The sequence below is a fragment of the Tigriopus californicus genome, chromosome 3 (assembly GCF_007210705.1).
Source record: "Tigriopus californicus strain San Diego chromosome 3, Tcal_SD_v2.1, whole genome shotgun sequence".
Lineage (NCBI taxonomy): Eukaryota > Metazoa > Arthropoda > Copepoda > Harpacticoida > Harpacticidae > Tigriopus > Tigriopus californicus.
Genome location: NC_081442.1, coordinates 2,314,897 through 2,331,837, shown reverse-complemented (window position 1 = coordinate 2,331,837; position 16,941 = coordinate 2,314,897). Strand labels below are relative to the sequence as shown.

Genomic DNA, 16,941 nt, shown 5'->3' with positions numbered 1-16,941 from the left:
TAGTTTCTTGATCGATAACTGACTATTTTCCGATACAGAAATTGAACGTCTTGATTTACTGGTATCAAAAACCGTCTTTAAAAGTCTTGAAAGCATAGTTGAAAGTTACTTAACAACATTCTAAACACCTTGTTTAAGAACCATGTGAAAGTGTGAAGAATATGGCTAGGGTGAAGTCTTTATTTCTCTCCTGTGTCCTCATTTTTCTACCCCAGGGTTCATGCTGCTTGACGATAAGGGTAAAGGCGTTCAGCAGGTCTCATCCATGAGGGATTTAGGTGAAGTCCTCCAAGATAATGGAAAGTTCGATGAGCATATCCAGTTGAAAGTTGGTAAAGCTTTTCAAACATGTGGTTGGATATATAAGTCGATTGTTCAGCCACATCTTGAATATGCTTCACCCACTTGGGCTCCAATGAGTTCAGCAGGTTTGCAAAAGCTCGAACAAGTCCAAAGATGTTTCACTAGGAACATCACAGGATTGAGAGAGCTCTCATATTGGGAGAGACTAAAAAAGTTGGGACTGTACAGTGTTCAGAGAAGGTGCGAAAGGTATCTGATACTGTACGTCTTCAAAAGCATCTATGAGCTGTGTCCCAACCCAGGATTTAGGGTCATTTCTAGCGACCGTAGAGGCTTAATGTGCGTTTTGAGAGCACCATTAAGCCCTCCACAATCCAGGCTATTTCGAACAACGATGTCCACTTCTCTTCTTTCTCTTTTTTGCTTCCCTTTAATATGCGTAGTGAATGCGTAGGACTTGAAAGTTGCATATTTTTATACCAGCTGTTAAACTAGGCTTTGGCAAATGAATAAATGAATGATGGATGAACTTCAATGGTTTAAAATAATTGTCAAACAATGTCCTCGAATGGCGAACAATCTTGTTAATTAAGATCTGGAAGTACTGGATGAGCTTCAACCATGGTAGTTCTTACCACGATTGTGGAGCGGTCTGACTGGCCCACGCAGCGGAAATCCGAGCCCGTTCTTTACAAGCCTCTATAGCGGTTAGAAAAGCTCGTGAAAAATTATCCATTCCCCCCCAAAAAATAACACCCACCTCTATAGTTACAGCGTAAAACTATTATCGAAACCATTGCAATGGCAATAAAATGGACTGTTGACCACAATGCTTCATCTGGCCAATTGGTCAAATACCATACAACAAGACCTCTGAAGTCCAGACAACCACTTAAGAGGAAAAGAATGCCAGGAAAAAGGGAATAGAGAAAGTGATACACCGTAAAAGCTTGTCCTCAATTTCTGTTCATTTTTGTCCAAGGTGGTTGTGGCTTGGAACTGAACCGGCAAGAATTATCAAGTTTGGTTTGGCATGGAGTACGGTAGTAATGGAGAGGAAAGCTCTCTGAAACCTCGCTGAAAGACGCTTCAGTTTTCGTTATCTCCTAATCGAGCACTTGAACATGAAGATGAAATTCATGGGGGTAACGCATAGCTCTACAAAACCTCGCTAGAAGACGTTCGATCTTTCACCAAGCTTTCCACTCCACTATTGATGTACTCTAGGGGTTTGGGTAACTCCACCGGTGCTCATGATCTAAAATGAATGAGTCATTAAAGACTTGAAGCCCATAACTACCAGGGCCGTAGGCCAAAACCATCCTGGATTATCGGAACCATAGCTTGGGAGCATGGATGACGTCCCCAAATTGGCAATGGTAGCCTTTTTAGGTAGTGACTACAAAGGATTTCCAAGCTTCATTTAGAATGCTTTGTCAAATAAATGTTTTTAAAATTGAAATCAAGGGTTCTGTGTATTTTTGCCTTCTAGTTATTTGTTCGGCTGTTCATGAGGAGTTGGGTTAGTGAATGAACTTCTCATAATTGAGCATTTCTTCATCATGGTGGTTCTAAGCATCTCGCCACTCAAACGTCTTTTGGGAGGCAACTCATAATGCTCACTGTACACTGATCTGTCAATCATTTTCTTAATAACACCCATGCTGCACCATGGCTGAGCAGAAGTTTCACTTGTTGCTGAATTTATTCTCGTTACTTATATTTCATTTCTAGATACTAGTTCAACATGCACAGCGCCATTCCATGGCCATGAAAGCATCCCAGTTGCCTACAGTTTTATTTGTTTCTAAAAATATCCACCGTTTTTAGACTGCCCACTTTCCAGTTCAGCCCTTTAACCTATAACTTCGGACATGTTGACCTTTGTCAACGGTGGCCTTTAAGGCAAGTATGAAACAAACAGGTATAGGTCTTTCCCAGTCTCCTTGTTCACAATGACTTAAATGAGGCCGTTATAGGGGATGGTGAACATATCTAGGAGCAAAACAATGTCGGAAGCCTTTCTCTAATCCAGTCTTCAATTATTTGGCCAAAATCGGTCTCATTCAGTTTCTCAACCTATCCGCGCAAACAGGCGGGAAGCAGGTTGCGTGGCTCTATATCGTGAAGTTCCGTGGAGTTGAAGAATTTAGGTTGTGGAAATCTATTTTTCACTTAGCTGCAAAATATTGCTCAAAGCAAATAAGTTTTTTATTTCCTTACTTCACTTCATGCTTCTGACCATGAACCATTGGAAAAAGAGTACTCTTCGATGGAACAGGCCTGGGCGTGGCAAGTCAATCAGGAACTTGACTCATGCTTTCGTATTCGCCCAAGCCTAAAGAACAATAACTTGACATTTCATTGTGCTCAAAACCACGACGGAAAGAGACAAGACCAAGTCAAATTTCCCCAAAAGTCCACGACTGTGCGTATTAAAATGAAAGGTTACAATTTGTCCCTTTATTACCTTTCAATCTTTATATAATACTTGGTGTAACAACGAGTTCGAATTGTCAGACCGAGCCAGTCCTTGAATGTAGGGTTGATCTAAAGTCAATCTAGCTTCGAAATTTCCAATCTTGACGAAACTTTACCGACATACTGATTCTTTTTACAACGTCGATCCATTTGTCACGTTAAGGGAACCACCTTTTGATAACCATCAATTTTTGGTGCTATCAAAAAATAGTCAAAATGTGATTTGTAGGCGGGGTTTACAGGTCCCCATAACTATCTTCATCATGCAAATCAGTGTAAGGAAACCGAATATATGAGCCTTTGAGCGAACCTAATTTGGCTTTTTCCCTTTTTTCCATCCGATGTTCGCTTCAATCACTTATTGCGCATGAATGGCTTGTTTTATGAAAATTTGAGAAAAATAAAACTTGCTGGTATGCATCATGCAAACCTGCTGTACTCATTGGAGCCCAAATGGGTGAAGTATATTCAAGATGCGGCTGGCCAATCGCTTGTACAGAGTTAGCATCTTGATGCTGTCTCTGGACTTAAGCGAGCGATAGATCCAACCACATGTTTGAAAAACTTTGCCCTCTTTCAACTGGACATGCTCAATCGAATTATCCATTATTTTGGAGGACTACTCCTAAATCTTTCATAGATGAGACCTGCTCAATATCTTTACCTCCATTAACACCAAGTGGAGTATTCAAAGGAGTTGACCCTAAGGTCATGGAGCGGAATTTCATTCCGTTCAGGGCCATATTACTCTTAGTAACCCAAGAATAGATTATTTTTATGTCCTTTGCATGGCTAGTGCAATCTTGGCCATTCCTACCAGAAACTAACTTTGTATCGTTTGTATCGTTGAATCTTTGAAGAGAGACTGGCAGTAATACTAAGCTTTTGAAGCGGGGCAACAACTATTATAAAAAGGAGGGGCCCTAAGATGGAGCCTTGGGGAACATCTGACTTGACATCATGTATGTCACTAAGAGATCCCTCAACCTTAAACAATTTGCTTCCTATCCTGAATGAAGCTTCTTATCCAATTGAGAACCTTGCCTTAGATCCCAATGTCATGAAGTCTATTCAACAAAAGGCCATAATCTACTTTATCAAAGGCTTTGGCAAAATCAAGATAGACAACATCAACTGACTCATGCCTTTCCAGTACCTCAATGACCTGCTCTAAATGCTCGATCAGTTGGGTAACCGTGCTAAAATGTGCTCGGAACCCTTACTGGCTAGGAGGAAGGACTTCATTGACTTCAAGAATTTCAACAAGTTTGGACTTCATGATCTTCTCAAACACCTTCGCAATATTCGAAGTGAGAGAAATCAGCCTATAGTTACTGGGGAGCGCCTTATCTCCCCTTTTAAAGATTGGAACAACGTGAGCTAATTTTAGTGAAGATGGAAACTTGCCCTGATCCAAGATGCAACGCATCAAGTACGAGAAAACAGGAGCAAGAACCAGTGAGCATCTCATCAGAAACTGGAATGTCACACCATCAGGACCAGGAGAGCTCGAGAGTCTAAAGTCCTTGGTGGCCTCTAATGCATCTTGATCTGTGACTACAAGATCATCTAAACGCTCAACTTGACTGACCTTGCCAATCTCAACAGACTCATCTTCAGAGCAATGAGCTGTTGCTTCCGAACTCAGTTTGTTTGAAAACACACTGGAGAACTGATCTCCAAGCATGTTAGCCATAGTCTCTACATTGGTAATGGCTTCCCCATCAACCTCAGAAAAAATCAGATTTGGGACCGTATCATCCCTAATTTTCTAAAGAAGCATTTTACAGCCAGCCAGCCTTTTGTCCTTTGAAGGCCCAGATGAGAGCTCGCAATTTTGAAGGTGATAGGCTTTGAACCCAAGGTTGTCTCTGACAATCGTCCCAATTCCTCCTGTTGCTCCTTGGTTGCTGTGCACGTGTAGTGTTTGTGTGTGGGTGAATGAATGGGAATTGCCATTCTTTCACTCCATAAGGTTTGGTTTTTTCACAGGTCTTTGGTAAGGCGTAATTACTATAAAACCTAATAAGTTTATTGCTCATTTATGTTTATGTTTAGCTTTAGCAGTTTCTCTCTGATTTGTAGTGTAGTATTTCTAGTTCCAAATCGTATGTGCAGTTCTTTAGTTTTTTTTTTTTTTGTTTGGGTTTTCACGGGCTTTTCTAACCGCTATAGGGAATGTAATCCCTATTACTATTAAAATGAATGGTCGAAAATTCGTCTATTTATTACCTTCAATCTTTATATGATATTTGGTCTACCAACGAATTTGAGTTTTCAGACCAAGCCAGCCTTTGAATGTAGAGTTGATCTGGAATGCTATCTAAAAATTTGTTAAAACAGAGATGAAACGGATCAACAAGGCCTACATATTCCCTACGAATATTAGAGGGCAGCAAATTGAACAATGAAGGAGCCCGAGAAAGATGAGAGGTGGAATTCATTTTTCTAATTAGCCTGGATCCTTGAGTGGTTGAAGGTGCTCTCAAAACGCACATTAAGCTTCTACGGTCGCTAGAATTGACCCTAAGTCCTGGTTGGGAAAAAGCTCATAGATGCTTTTGAAGACTTACAGCATCGGAATCCTTTCGTACCTTCTCCGAACTCTGGACAGTCCCAACTTTTTTAGTCTCTTCCAATACGAGAGCCCTCTCATTTCAGTGATGTTCCTAACGAAAAATTACCTTTGAACTTGTTAAACCTTTTGCAAACCTGCTGAACTGATTGGAGCCCAATTGGGCGAGGCATATTCAAGATGCGGTTGAACAATCGACTTGTACAGACCTTTGAAATCTCCGAACACTATCACTTTTTACGCGAAATCCCCACTTAGATTGATCGTATTCCGGCCGCCATTAGTATGAGGAGTTTGTTGATAAAGTCAAAAGTCGGCCTCTCGGTGTTTTGGCGGGACAGATTTGAAAAAGAGACTCGACATCATGTATGGCACCAAGGAATCCCTCGATCCTAACAATTTGCTTCCTATCTTGAATAAAGCTTCTTATCCAATTGAGAACCTTGCCTTTGATCCCAATGTCATGAAGTCAAGTTTGTTTCTTTTCTATGGCTTGACTTCTTTTTTTTCCTTTTGCCTTTGCTGTTCCTTTTTTCTTTAGTTTTCATTCTGCATTTTAGTATAGCAATAAACAATAAAGAAATGATGCTCATGCAATAACACTCATGAAGTCCTTTCAGAATCTTCACACAGAGCGTCTTATCTCAAAGGAATAAGCTTTGGTTTACTAACTAGTGTGTCCTGTCTAGCCCTCTTACGCTGCACGAAGTATGCTGCTTTACGTTCTGCATTTCAGATGGTGCTTTGGGAGTCAGCCTGTACCAAATAATGGGCCGATTGAACCGATTACTCCTTAATGAATTGTAATGCGTTTGTGTTGTTCTTTGGCAAATTCTTTCAAAATGTTACATATAATTACTTACTTGGGTCACATGATGTCCGGAAAAGAAATCGCATTTGTGGCATGTCACGAGTTGTTTATTTAATAATCTACTGTGCGTCTTCTCGTTTCGTTTGGGGTGTCTGACGTTGCAAATAAGGTCCCTTAACCAACTAATTTAGATATCAAGATGCAAGGTTCAATTTTGGAAGTGGAGTATGCAACCATATTCAGCCCTTTGACATTGTCTTTTTCATACGTTGTCTGTTGTATTCCCTATGCTTGTATCCAAAATTCGTCCGTCCATAGCTTTATAATTCGATTTGAGCGATTCCTAAATTTACGAACGAAATTGGTAATATTTATCAGTTCTTTTGACAAGATTTTCTTTTTTCAACCTATTTTTCATTGGAAGAGCAGTATTTCCATGTAGACGGTAATTTTTTTTATGAACTTAAGATGATTTTTACCTCAGAGGAAATGAATAAATGAAAAAGCCTCAGAATGGTGGATTTGTGTTTCTGTTCGAAAACGTCCGCCACCAGTGAGCAAATTCATCTTGGAATCTTATTTACATATGTGTGGCCTAAAATCCCCATAATGCATGGACACATTTCATTTGTATAACTAAGTTCTCTTTTTTTCGCCTATTTTGAACTTGACTACGAAACCCTTGATTGGCATCATATTTTACCTTACTGACATGACCACAAATCCTAATAAATAACAACACGGGAAGAATTTTAGATAATTTCCACTTGTTTTAGCAATATGATATATTCCTCGGGTTTGCTCACAAAGGTAAAGAAATTACATCTCAAATACTCTTGAAACACTCCGCTTTAATTCACCTTGTAAGTTTGATTTATTTATTTGGAACAAATAAGACCATGTCTTCAGAACCATCAGGGTATCCCATTTTCAAAACCATAGCGTATATGAAGATTACTACTTGAAATAGCACAAAGGCAGTAATCATTGCTAAACGAGCAATGCTTTCAATATAGCTTCCAGATTGAGTCTTTCCCCCTTTTTTCGTGACAATAACGGCTTCTATAAAAGTAAAAGAGAGGTTTCATGTAAGAGTATTGTACCGAGCTTTTACCTTCGATTGAATTGTACCAACCTAGGGCCACAAAGAAGATCATAGTGACTGAAATACCGAAGTAAACATCGATGGCTTTTGTTTCGGAGGCTGGATGAAGGACTTGAACGATGGTGGAGCTGCACATGACTCCCATGATACCCACGAGAATTAGGCCCAGCCGTGCAATGATGTTATCCCGATCCATCCACATTGACATCATTGCCAAGATAGTCAACATTGCCACAGGTATCATAAAGACTGTTACGTAATAACCAGATTTCCTCTCAAAGAAAATTTTCATGACCAGCCGAGAATAACTCCCTGGAAGTAATCGGTTGTGATGGGATCAAATATATTTTCAAAATCAGGATTGCCAGAAAGTTAGGGAAGTCAAAGCACCACCCTGGTTTGAACGAAGAAAAATCAGGGTTACTTTTTGTGAATAACTAACGGGTTACCGATGTTCCGCTCGTGACGCCATGTGCCACTGAAAATGTAAATTGGTAGCCCTAGTCGCAACCTCCCGTGATTATTGATTTGATCCCATCAGTAGTAATCAGGGTCCAATGTTCATTTATAGTAATGTCATGGAAATCCATTTTGGGGGAATGACTTGAGACCCTGGTTTATAATTTTTTTTTATGGTTATTGCTTACCCGTGGAAAGATGCGCTTCCTCAGTCACATTCTTGAAACCAATAATAGCAAAGTCCTCGGAATGGATATGCGATGAAATGTCCAAGGCTTGCCAATCGTATTTGATGTCCTTCATTTGGGCTCCATCTGAAATAAGGAAAATGGATTATACCTTTCAAGCATCTTGAAAGTACAGCAAAGATAAGGCCACTTACAACTCTCCATTTCCATAGAACATGTTTGAGAATCGAACGGAAAACCACTCATGTCCATATTGCATGTTAAGGTCACACTGATCCTGGGAACCAAACCAATCATATCTTTGATTATCACGTGTTTTCGGATGTTTCAACGTATATATGTAGACACACCGTACACTTCTGAGGATCCTACCATCAGGCTCAATTCTGATGAATTCATTTGGACTTGGGATGTGATGAAAAGTGGCTTTCCTCTCGTTCACAAAGAAGGTATCAGGCACCCAGATTTTTTCACTGTATCCAGAGCTAGCCACAATATTTTCTTGAAGGGAGCCATCGGCGTAGGCCAATCGTTCGTCCTTCCAAAATTGTCGGAAGAACATCATCAAGGTGTACTCCTAGGGAAGGATAAAATGGAAGGAAGTTGTTCAGTATGTCTTTAAATTATTATTAACTTTTCGCTCACCTTGTCCCTGGACGAAATTTTGGGCATATCCAGAACATAAAGGCTCACATTGACTGTCAAAGGCTCCACTGGAGGAACAGAGTCTCGGGTTGAGTTTTAGATAATTGCACAAAAGGATGATGACAAACCTTGATAATTGGGCCTCACTCTAGGATCATAGTCTGCCAGGAGTCTGTCCAACGTCTCGGAAACCTTTATTCTATGGTGGCCATGAAATAAGAAAAAAAACTGATTCTTTCGATTCTTCTCATTTTCGAGTCGTATTTCGCTCACCTTTCACTCAGGCCCAAACTCAGTAGACCGAGTAAGACAAGAAAGGTTGGGGAGAAATGTGCTTTCATGTTTCACGTTCTTATTCTGTAGATCGACTGACTTTGTACTCATTAAATTCACATTCACTTCGGTTATACTCATGAGCACAAAGCAAGCGATGTTGTCATCCAGTGTGATGGATCCAACGTCCAAATATCTGAACCTAAAGCATATCCAATCTCCACAACTTCTCTCAACGCTCAAAAGACGCTAATGGAAACACTGGCATTTGATTTTAGAAACATTCATTTCTCTTTTCTTCCAAAACACGAGTTGAAAATTACTTTAAAGCCAGGACTATCTTCATCATTACTTGTTAGCGCATATGTGTAGCTTGATTTATACTCTTCATTGGTATCTTCAAGGCCCACAAAACTCATGTTGTAGCCCTCTATTGTCTTCAAGGGATGTTCGTGTTAAAACATGAAACCACGACGTATTGCAGATTTGAGATTGAGATTCGCATTAGTTTTTCCTGTATTGTACACTTGTCAGGCTTTTGCTTTTATTGAGAAACTATCTTAGGTATCTGGTGTTCATCTTGCCGATGAGGAGATTCTTTCATCTGAAAGAAAGGTGCTGACGCAGTTCAGATCGCGTTGCGTAGGTTATTGTGAACGTTCTTAACAAGTACTCAAAATAAGTAAAGGCATGCCCATCAATTTCACCTTGAGTGGAGGACAGCTGAAATGCTCATCTGTGCCACAACCTTTACATGCATTTCTTTGTCCATCAATTGAACTAGAGTGAATGATCGCCCAAGTTGTTGACATTCAAATCAGACGAACGATATTTGAACCGGAAATATCTACTCTAATGTCATATACATCACAATAAACATGAAGAATGAATCGCACTAACTCTTCAGTATGGGGTATTTTCTGAAATCGATTGCGATAATGGCAAAGAAGTCACGAAAACATTTGGTAGTATTTCAGAAATGAAAATACGGTGAGGAAACAAGGTCAACGTTGCTGACTAGATATTGAACTCGATCTTGGTGCTTGAGCTTCAATGTGAATGCAAAATTCCGGGTCCCTGAGGAATAAACAATCTTGAGTTCTCCTCGGATCTTGGAAATCAGCCTCGAGATCGAACTGGAAATGGTTCGTATGATGTGCTTCTAATAGAATCCATCATAAAACACCGCTGAAACTAATGAAAAAATGTTAGATCCGCATAGAAGCAAGTCCAATTCCCATTGGGTTCAATGTTTGTTTTCTAGGTGGATGAGAACTTACAAGCAGCATTGGGCGAGACATTTTCTTCACCATAGTACTCGTCTCCATCTGAAATGAAATTGAAAACGGGTTGTATATTTCGTCTTCGATGATCATGGGAAAAAAAGTTGCCTTGCACGAAAATATGGCACTTATTACGGTCAAAATGCTTACTCGGGCTTCCTCCATAAGCGGATGTATCAAAATCAGAGTAATCTTTATCCTCATGGACTAGAAAGGCGAGTGAAACAAATGGTCAGTTCAGCAAAAAGTAAAAAGTATGATATCGCATTTGTACTTACAAACTCCTTGGGAGTAATCTAATCCAGAATCATAATCTGAGACAAATAATAAAAAGATGATAATTCAAACGAACGTCGCATGAAATCTTCCAATTGTCTTACTTGGACTGAGTTGATCGGAATGAGTGTAACCATCATAACCACCATCGCATCCATACATTCTCTTGATTTTCATCACATCATAATCGGTAGGCTCATGAGAGCTACCCAATTTCTTTGTGGGAATACTGTGATGCTGGAATTCAACAGAGACAAGATGGATAAGTGAGGTTTCGTGAGGAGTAAAGAATAGTTCCGAGAACGAACCTTGGATTCAATTGTGGGCTTGGACCTGTCCTTAGCAAATGCCCTCCATGTGTAATGCATGATGCTTAAATGATCATAGGGCACGCCAAATGTGTCAGTATTGATTTGTTGTTTAAACGCAAATTGAAGTTCTGGAAACAATTAAACCATTGTACTTGCAGACAAGAGCCAATTATTCTCTATTTCATCTTAGGCAATTGGTGTACGTACTATCTTTGATGTTGTCCCATTGGATTTCGATGTGATCATCCCGATCAATCCGTTGATGTTCATGATAGAAACCAATGGCATGGATGAACTCATGCATTACCACGGATTTATGGTAGCATTTGGAGTCCAAGTTAATTCGGTTCTTTTTTATCCTTCCCACATTAGCGAAACACTTTCCACCTTCCCCTCGGGTGATTGTCACAAAGTGGCGATCATAGCTGTTCTTTGGTCTGAAAATTAGAGAAAGATGGACTTTTAATAAGGTGAAGCACAATGTACAACTTCATCTGTTTAGTTTTCCGCCATTTCATCTTAGTTTTGAACGGCTTCCAGAATAAATGAATTGTCAATGTCTAATAACCATGAAGTTAATGACGCCATATGTTGTGGTACATCCAATTGATTGTGGTGTCCCCTCCACCATGGATGATCATCCTTGAAATCTCACCTGATTTTGATGCATCCATGTAACTTAGAGTTGAGGATTTCAATGCCTTCGTAGATTACTTCCTTCTCGTGGTCCACTGAAAAGCGAAAGTGAATATTAAACTCCTAAGATTACACATGCCCAGCTAATGATAGAAGATGATGATTGTGTAGAAACCAAAGGCAAATGGTGAGCTACAACATAATTTCGAATGAGATACATCTCGTCATCCAGGGGTGGATTTCAAATTTCGTTTTCCTCAATCAAAATGAGACGTTTTCCTGATTGAAAGGTGATCAGATGATAGTCAAAAATGTCGGGTTTCTCTCTTCCGTGTCGTCCAATTCTACAACTCTACAGACCCACCGATAAGACTATAAACATACGTGGCGAATTTTGATGCATCAAAGAGCCTTGATGTTGCAAAAAAAGTGCCAACAGGCTCCATGACTCTTTGCAAGGTCTATCAGACTTACTGATATGGGACTACTAATGTTTGCCTGCGTTTGGCAGGGCTTTATTCCGAAGCATTTGGGCTTTCAGGACGTCAGTCGTGACTGCGTTACATGAAGAGAGACCTTGATTGATTTTACCAATTAGTGTTGTATTGGCGCTGAGTTATTTTTGACACATCGAATTGAAAGTTGTTGAAATAATCTAAAATCCCCCTGGGACATTGAGTGTTAGCAAACTCTAAATTTCAAATAAATCGCTGGAATGCTATCAACTTGAAGCAGAACAAGGCCCTTTAATGTTTCAGTACAAAGATACATAATGCCTTCATGGAATGGACGCAAAATATTTCCCTGACGCAATTAGGCCCGAATAATTGGCTCAAGAATATCTGGGTTTTTAAAGAGGTATGCGAACTCGAAAATTCGTCTTTTCCTTAAAGAATGAAGTCAAAACCCCAAGAAAACTGTATTTCATTGGAAGAAGTAATCACACTGAAAAAGAGTGCCAAGGACTTGACTAACGCCAGTGTCATATTAGATAGCTTAAAACCTGAGATATATGCTCATGTCATGCTTACTATTGTAGTGCCTATTGGTCTGAAGTTATCCAATACTCGGTCCTAGAGCATAATGCGACTCATCTTTATATTCAACATAAGCTTGTGTTGAGTTGAATTGAATCAAATTTAGCACTTGTTGAACTAACACTGTTATGTGCTATTTCAAGGATTAAGGATAAGCAAATTTATTTTCGTTGACAAAAATGACACTTTCATTAACTTCAGAGTAAATTACATTACAATCCTGGTTTAGTGAATCCATCATGCTAGATTTATAAGGAGACATAAGTGTAAGCACATTAAACAGTTGCTGCCAATAATATGAAACGCATTGATTTCTGATTGTAAGGATTGGGCAATTTTGTTGATAAAGGTGAAAATATTCAGATCCAATTTATCATGATCACAAGTACCCGGAAATGGTATTACGTACAAATAGGTGATTTGTGACTTATTAATTCAACACAAACAGTTTTCATGAATAAGGTTTCAAATCGGGCTAATCAAGTTTAATCCTGACAGGCAGGCCTATGTGACGACCTTTATGAGAGCAGATACAGACTATTGTTTAGGTCAAACTCTATATTTTCTACATAGGTATTCAAGGGTTAGCCGATAGGATTAATTCTAACTCGTAGGAGGATCAAATATTTCAAAACCTCTGGCAGCAATATATCAAACCAACTAACAACAAAATATCTTACACGCCATTCACTCGAAATGGACTCTATTAGCGGTTTTATATTAAAAGAAAAGCATCCATGTGTTTAAGCAAATAAAACCATTGCCTTGCAAAGAGGTTGTCAGTGAGCCAAAACTTTCGAACTGTACAGTCGTGTCTTATTTTCAAAAAATTGTACGATAGTAAACGCAACGATCAAACTGATTAAACAAGTACTTACGTGGTTCTTTATCGCCCTTGGAAAACGCATAGGGAATGTCGCCTTTAGGCCATCGGAGATGTTCGCCAAAGGCTCCGGATCGCTTTTGCTGATGACGGCCAAAGAACATGCTGTACTGCGTATTCGTCAGTCTCATATCCCCCATCTTAATTGTGCGCTCTCTTGGCGTAAAGAAATCTCGAATGGGTGAAAACCCATAGCTGTCATCTTCGTACTCCACAAAGTAATCATCCACTGAAAAAAAGCATAGATGACAACTTTCGACATTTGTGAATTGCTTGGTTGGTATTTCATGTCTGATGATTGCCCCTAAGTTTGACACTTCATAACCAAGGTGTAATTCAGATCGTCTCTTTCCTTGAGGCACTGACCTTCAAAGCACTGGCCAAGCAAACAAGCCGAAACAACTCGCGACTACTGATTGTGGTAGGTAATAAGGTTGATTGTTCGGTGAAGCAAGGTCAGTTTCACACATTCGCTCACGATGTACAAAAAGTTCAAAGTAAATTGACAGTACATAGAATGGTTTGGAGTACACGTTAATTAAGGAGACCCACAGAGTTAGGTTAAGTGACTTCAAGGAGGGAATGCCATGTTCCAGTATATTTACAAGGGCTAATTGAAGCACTGAAAGTAATAAAATGTGCATAGTATCAAGGATGAATAATGTGATTGCAACCAACTTATGATGTGGTTCTTGTTTTGTGTCGAATTGGTCAAGTGTTAAATTTGTTGTTTCATAAAGGATGTCTTTAATGATAGCCAATTTTTGCCGCTAATGATTTTGAAAGTAGATTCACTCAGGCAACAAAATAACAATCGGTGATGAATATACACCTCGTTGGAGAATGAAGGTCAACCGAAGAAGCCGCCTCTATTTCCAATGCGGCGTGACAACCTCGATTACCGTTGATAACCAAATGCCTAAAAATCAGTCAGCAGTACTTTTTCTTTGCTTTGAACTAACTAGATCTCAAATGTTGTTCAAATAATAGCCAATTCCCGAAACCCTCAGGGTTAGGTTTCCAGTCAGGATATCATCTGAATTACGCAAGCAAGTTCCCACGTGATCATTATTTGCGTCTATTGCCCCTGAGGATTTTTGTCACATAATCAAGTGGATTCAAGTCAAAAGAAATCATTGACCAATCAGAAGAACGTTCTGCTTACTGTCCATCATCACGAACATGCGCGTACATAACGTATTGCCACTCACAAAATGCTTTTCCATGGTTTCCAATGATTGCACAAGCCAAGATCAGACTTCTTAAATACTGGTGCTTCATATTTGTATTTGTGTCGCTCCAACTTGCTCACAGTCGTATCATCTGCTGAGGAGATTTTGCGGTAAGGAGCTGGAATTGATCCTTGCGGAACACCAATCTTTCCTTTGAAGCCGTAGAGCGAGTTTGATCAATAGATATGAACAAGATCTGGTCATGCACTCCACATCAAGTTTCCCATGCTCGTAATAGGCAATGATGATAATAGTCGGGGATGCTGAAATGGTGTTCCACAGCTGAAGAAAGAGATCTTCAACAGACTATTTTTTCACTCCTGTCCACAGAACGCGAAGAAAACTTTCACTCGAATCTCACAATGCTTGATGCAAAGTCTGAAAATTGACAAGAAGCACAATTTTCTGTTGCAGATCGCCAAAGGAGACTGAGAGCAATTGTTTGATTTTCTTCAGGTTGTTGAAGTTTTTCTCCCTCCCTCTCAAATCGGCGTCGACTCGAGTGAGAATGAAAGAGCGGCAACCAACCTACCAACCAATCCAGTGGTGGTTAAATCGTTGCCTCTGTGCACGGTTTCGTAGGTGTAATTTGCTTGGTCACCTTCAATTCCCGAAATGTCCTCTAAAGTTCAATTGCACCAAGCAGGCCTCTTTCCAAACAGAGATGGTCACATCTCCGAGATGCTTTGAGGATGCTCGGGAGATTGATCAGGGTATTATAGAATAGAGTTTTGAGTACGACCACTCGTGACAGTCAATGACTATGGTGTATCTTTTTCTACAGTTTATGTTGCCAGGCATGCGTACGGGTCTGCCGAAAGTTTACAACAAGAAAATCCGACGCTTGCTTTGATATTTCCATCCATTGAGGAAGAGATTTTTTTCCACTTTGGATTTCTTTCCTGGCTTGGCTTTATTGTGGATCATGATAATGGTCTTTCCAGAAACGAGGAAGCGATTAAATGCTGGAGATACTTGGTACCAATGGATTACTGATTGATTTTCGTAGGTTACTTTTGAAGCCTACGGAAGAACATGAGGAAGAAGAGTACACGCGTTCTGGTTGATCTTTCTCCGCAATATATTTGTAAAAAGTACAAAATTACTTTCAAATGGATATGACAATGTGTCTATTTGGTTTGTTGTAATTTACTTCCATACAAAGGGGTAACTTTTGATTCGTCTGCCGATCCTGACCACAGTGCAGCTTGAACAGATTGAGTAGTCGGAAATGGTAGTTTATCCTTGTTTTGATCCAAAAGAATCTTTTGAATGGTCGATGGTCGGCGTACTATGTCCTTTGGGTTAGGTTTAAAGGAAGTATAGTCCACGGGTCTAACGTCAGCATCAGTTTGAATGTTGTTTTGGGTTCGTGCCCCAAATTCCTGAAAGCCGTGGAGAGAAGGATCGTAAGGTGGTCCTGGTTGGAACGTAAAATCGTCTGTACCTTCAGTATAGTAGTAGTCTTGAACGTAGGGATCTTGATTATCTTGGGGTGTCAACCGTTGGCTGGGCAACATGTTCATAAACGGGGTCGGATTGGCAGTCCCTGATTCAGCGGGGCTCCCTTGAAATTCAGATGGGTCGTTCTTTACTGGTCGAGGTTCATCTTTCCGGGTTCTTTTGCGCAATCTCTGTCTTACTTGTTCAGTGTCCAAATACGATCGCCTCACACTTTGGAATCCACTATTCAGGATTTTGGCAAATGGACCATCCTCCAACTTTCCTTGTCTCTGGTCGTTCAAATACACAACCTGATCAGTGATGTCATTGCCGTAAGCATCATGGATTTTGATGTCCTCTTTGACCCCATTGGAATCTTCTCCTGACAGCATGGTGGAGAGCTTGACCACTCCCGACACGCCCAGATCGGCCAATTTCTCCAATGCCGTGGTCATCACCGACTTAACTCCATCAACCCTGGAACCATGAGGTGAGGAATATCCAGAACTCGGTGCTGAATAGGAGTTACTCGCAGGAGCCTGATAGGAAGAACCGGAAGAAGCGAACGAATTGGACGAGCTATGAGCATCGTAGCTTGAAGCTGGAGGCTCATAAGATGGGGAATTGTACCCTTGTGCCGGCGATTCGTATGAGTTCCCACTTTGAGAGCCACCATAGCCCGTGCCAGTGGATCCATAGGTATCAACCTCGTTCGATTCGTCCAAGAGATATTTAATGACGTATCCTGAAATGAATAGAAACCCTTAAATTGCACACTCATTCCGTCACCAAAGAGCCCGACCAAAGTGTTGGAGTAATTAGACTGTCCTTGAGCACGGCCAATGGTATCTGGGACGATATTTTTTTGACTTACCGATGACGAAAATGATTTTGATGAGAATGGCCAAAGGAATCAGGTTCACCGTGTAGTCCGGACCTTGGAAGTAAAGCCTATTTTCCGAGGCGTCTTTCAGGGCGTGAGTTGAGTCCTCATTAGAGA

At 40.3% G+C, this 16,941-nt stretch overlaps 3 protein-coding genes across 4 annotated transcripts; all 3 read right to left on the bottom strand.

Annotated features, from left to right (window-relative positions):
- Positions 1-6,920: 6,920 nt before the first annotated feature.
- LOC131877534 (gamma-aminobutyric acid receptor subunit beta-like) lies at positions 6,921-9,022 on the bottom strand. Its single transcript, XM_059223227.1, has 8 exons — positions 8,841-9,022; positions 8,696-8,766; positions 8,568-8,635; positions 8,273-8,499; positions 8,117-8,199; positions 7,923-8,048; positions 7,306-7,587; positions 6,921-7,232 (listed from the first exon to the last, which is right to left on the bottom strand). Exons 1-8 carry the CDS (start codon positions 8,906-8,908, stop codon positions 7,045-7,047), a joined length of 1,113 nt encoding a protein of 370 aa, XP_059079210.1. The 5' UTR covers positions 8,909-9,022; the 3' UTR covers positions 6,921-7,044.
- Positions 9,023-9,499: 477 nt separating this feature from the next.
- On the bottom strand, positions 9,500-15,011 carry LOC131877612 (zinc metalloproteinase nas-7-like). 2 transcript variants are annotated; one of them, XM_059223337.1, is made up of 10 exons: positions 14,478-15,011; positions 13,262-13,495; positions 11,366-11,441; positions 10,918-11,147; positions 10,708-10,838; positions 10,504-10,636; positions 10,402-10,437; positions 10,274-10,330; positions 10,121-10,168; positions 9,500-10,034 (listed from the first exon to the last, which is right to left on the bottom strand). In XM_059223337.1, exons 1-10 carry the CDS (start codon positions 14,545-14,547, stop codon positions 10,003-10,005), a joined length of 1,047 nt encoding a protein of 348 aa, XP_059079320.1. In that variant the 5' UTR covers positions 14,548-15,011; the 3' UTR covers positions 9,500-10,002. The 2 variants fall into 2 exon arrangements, with proteins under 2 accessions (XP_059079320.1, XP_059079321.1); XM_059223338.1 differs by lacking the exons at positions 13,262-13,495; positions 14,478-15,011 and adding an exon at positions 11,731-11,829.
- Positions 15,012-15,561: 550 nt separating this feature from the next.
- Positions 15,562-16,941, bottom strand: LOC131877613 (uncharacterized; the record flags this gene model as incomplete). The annotated part of the gene is given in 3 exon segments (XM_059223339.1): positions 15,562-15,883; positions 15,946-16,686; positions 16,816-16,941. Coding segments are annotated over 3 exon segments (905 nt in total), but the record flags the coding sequence as incomplete, so codon positions are not given.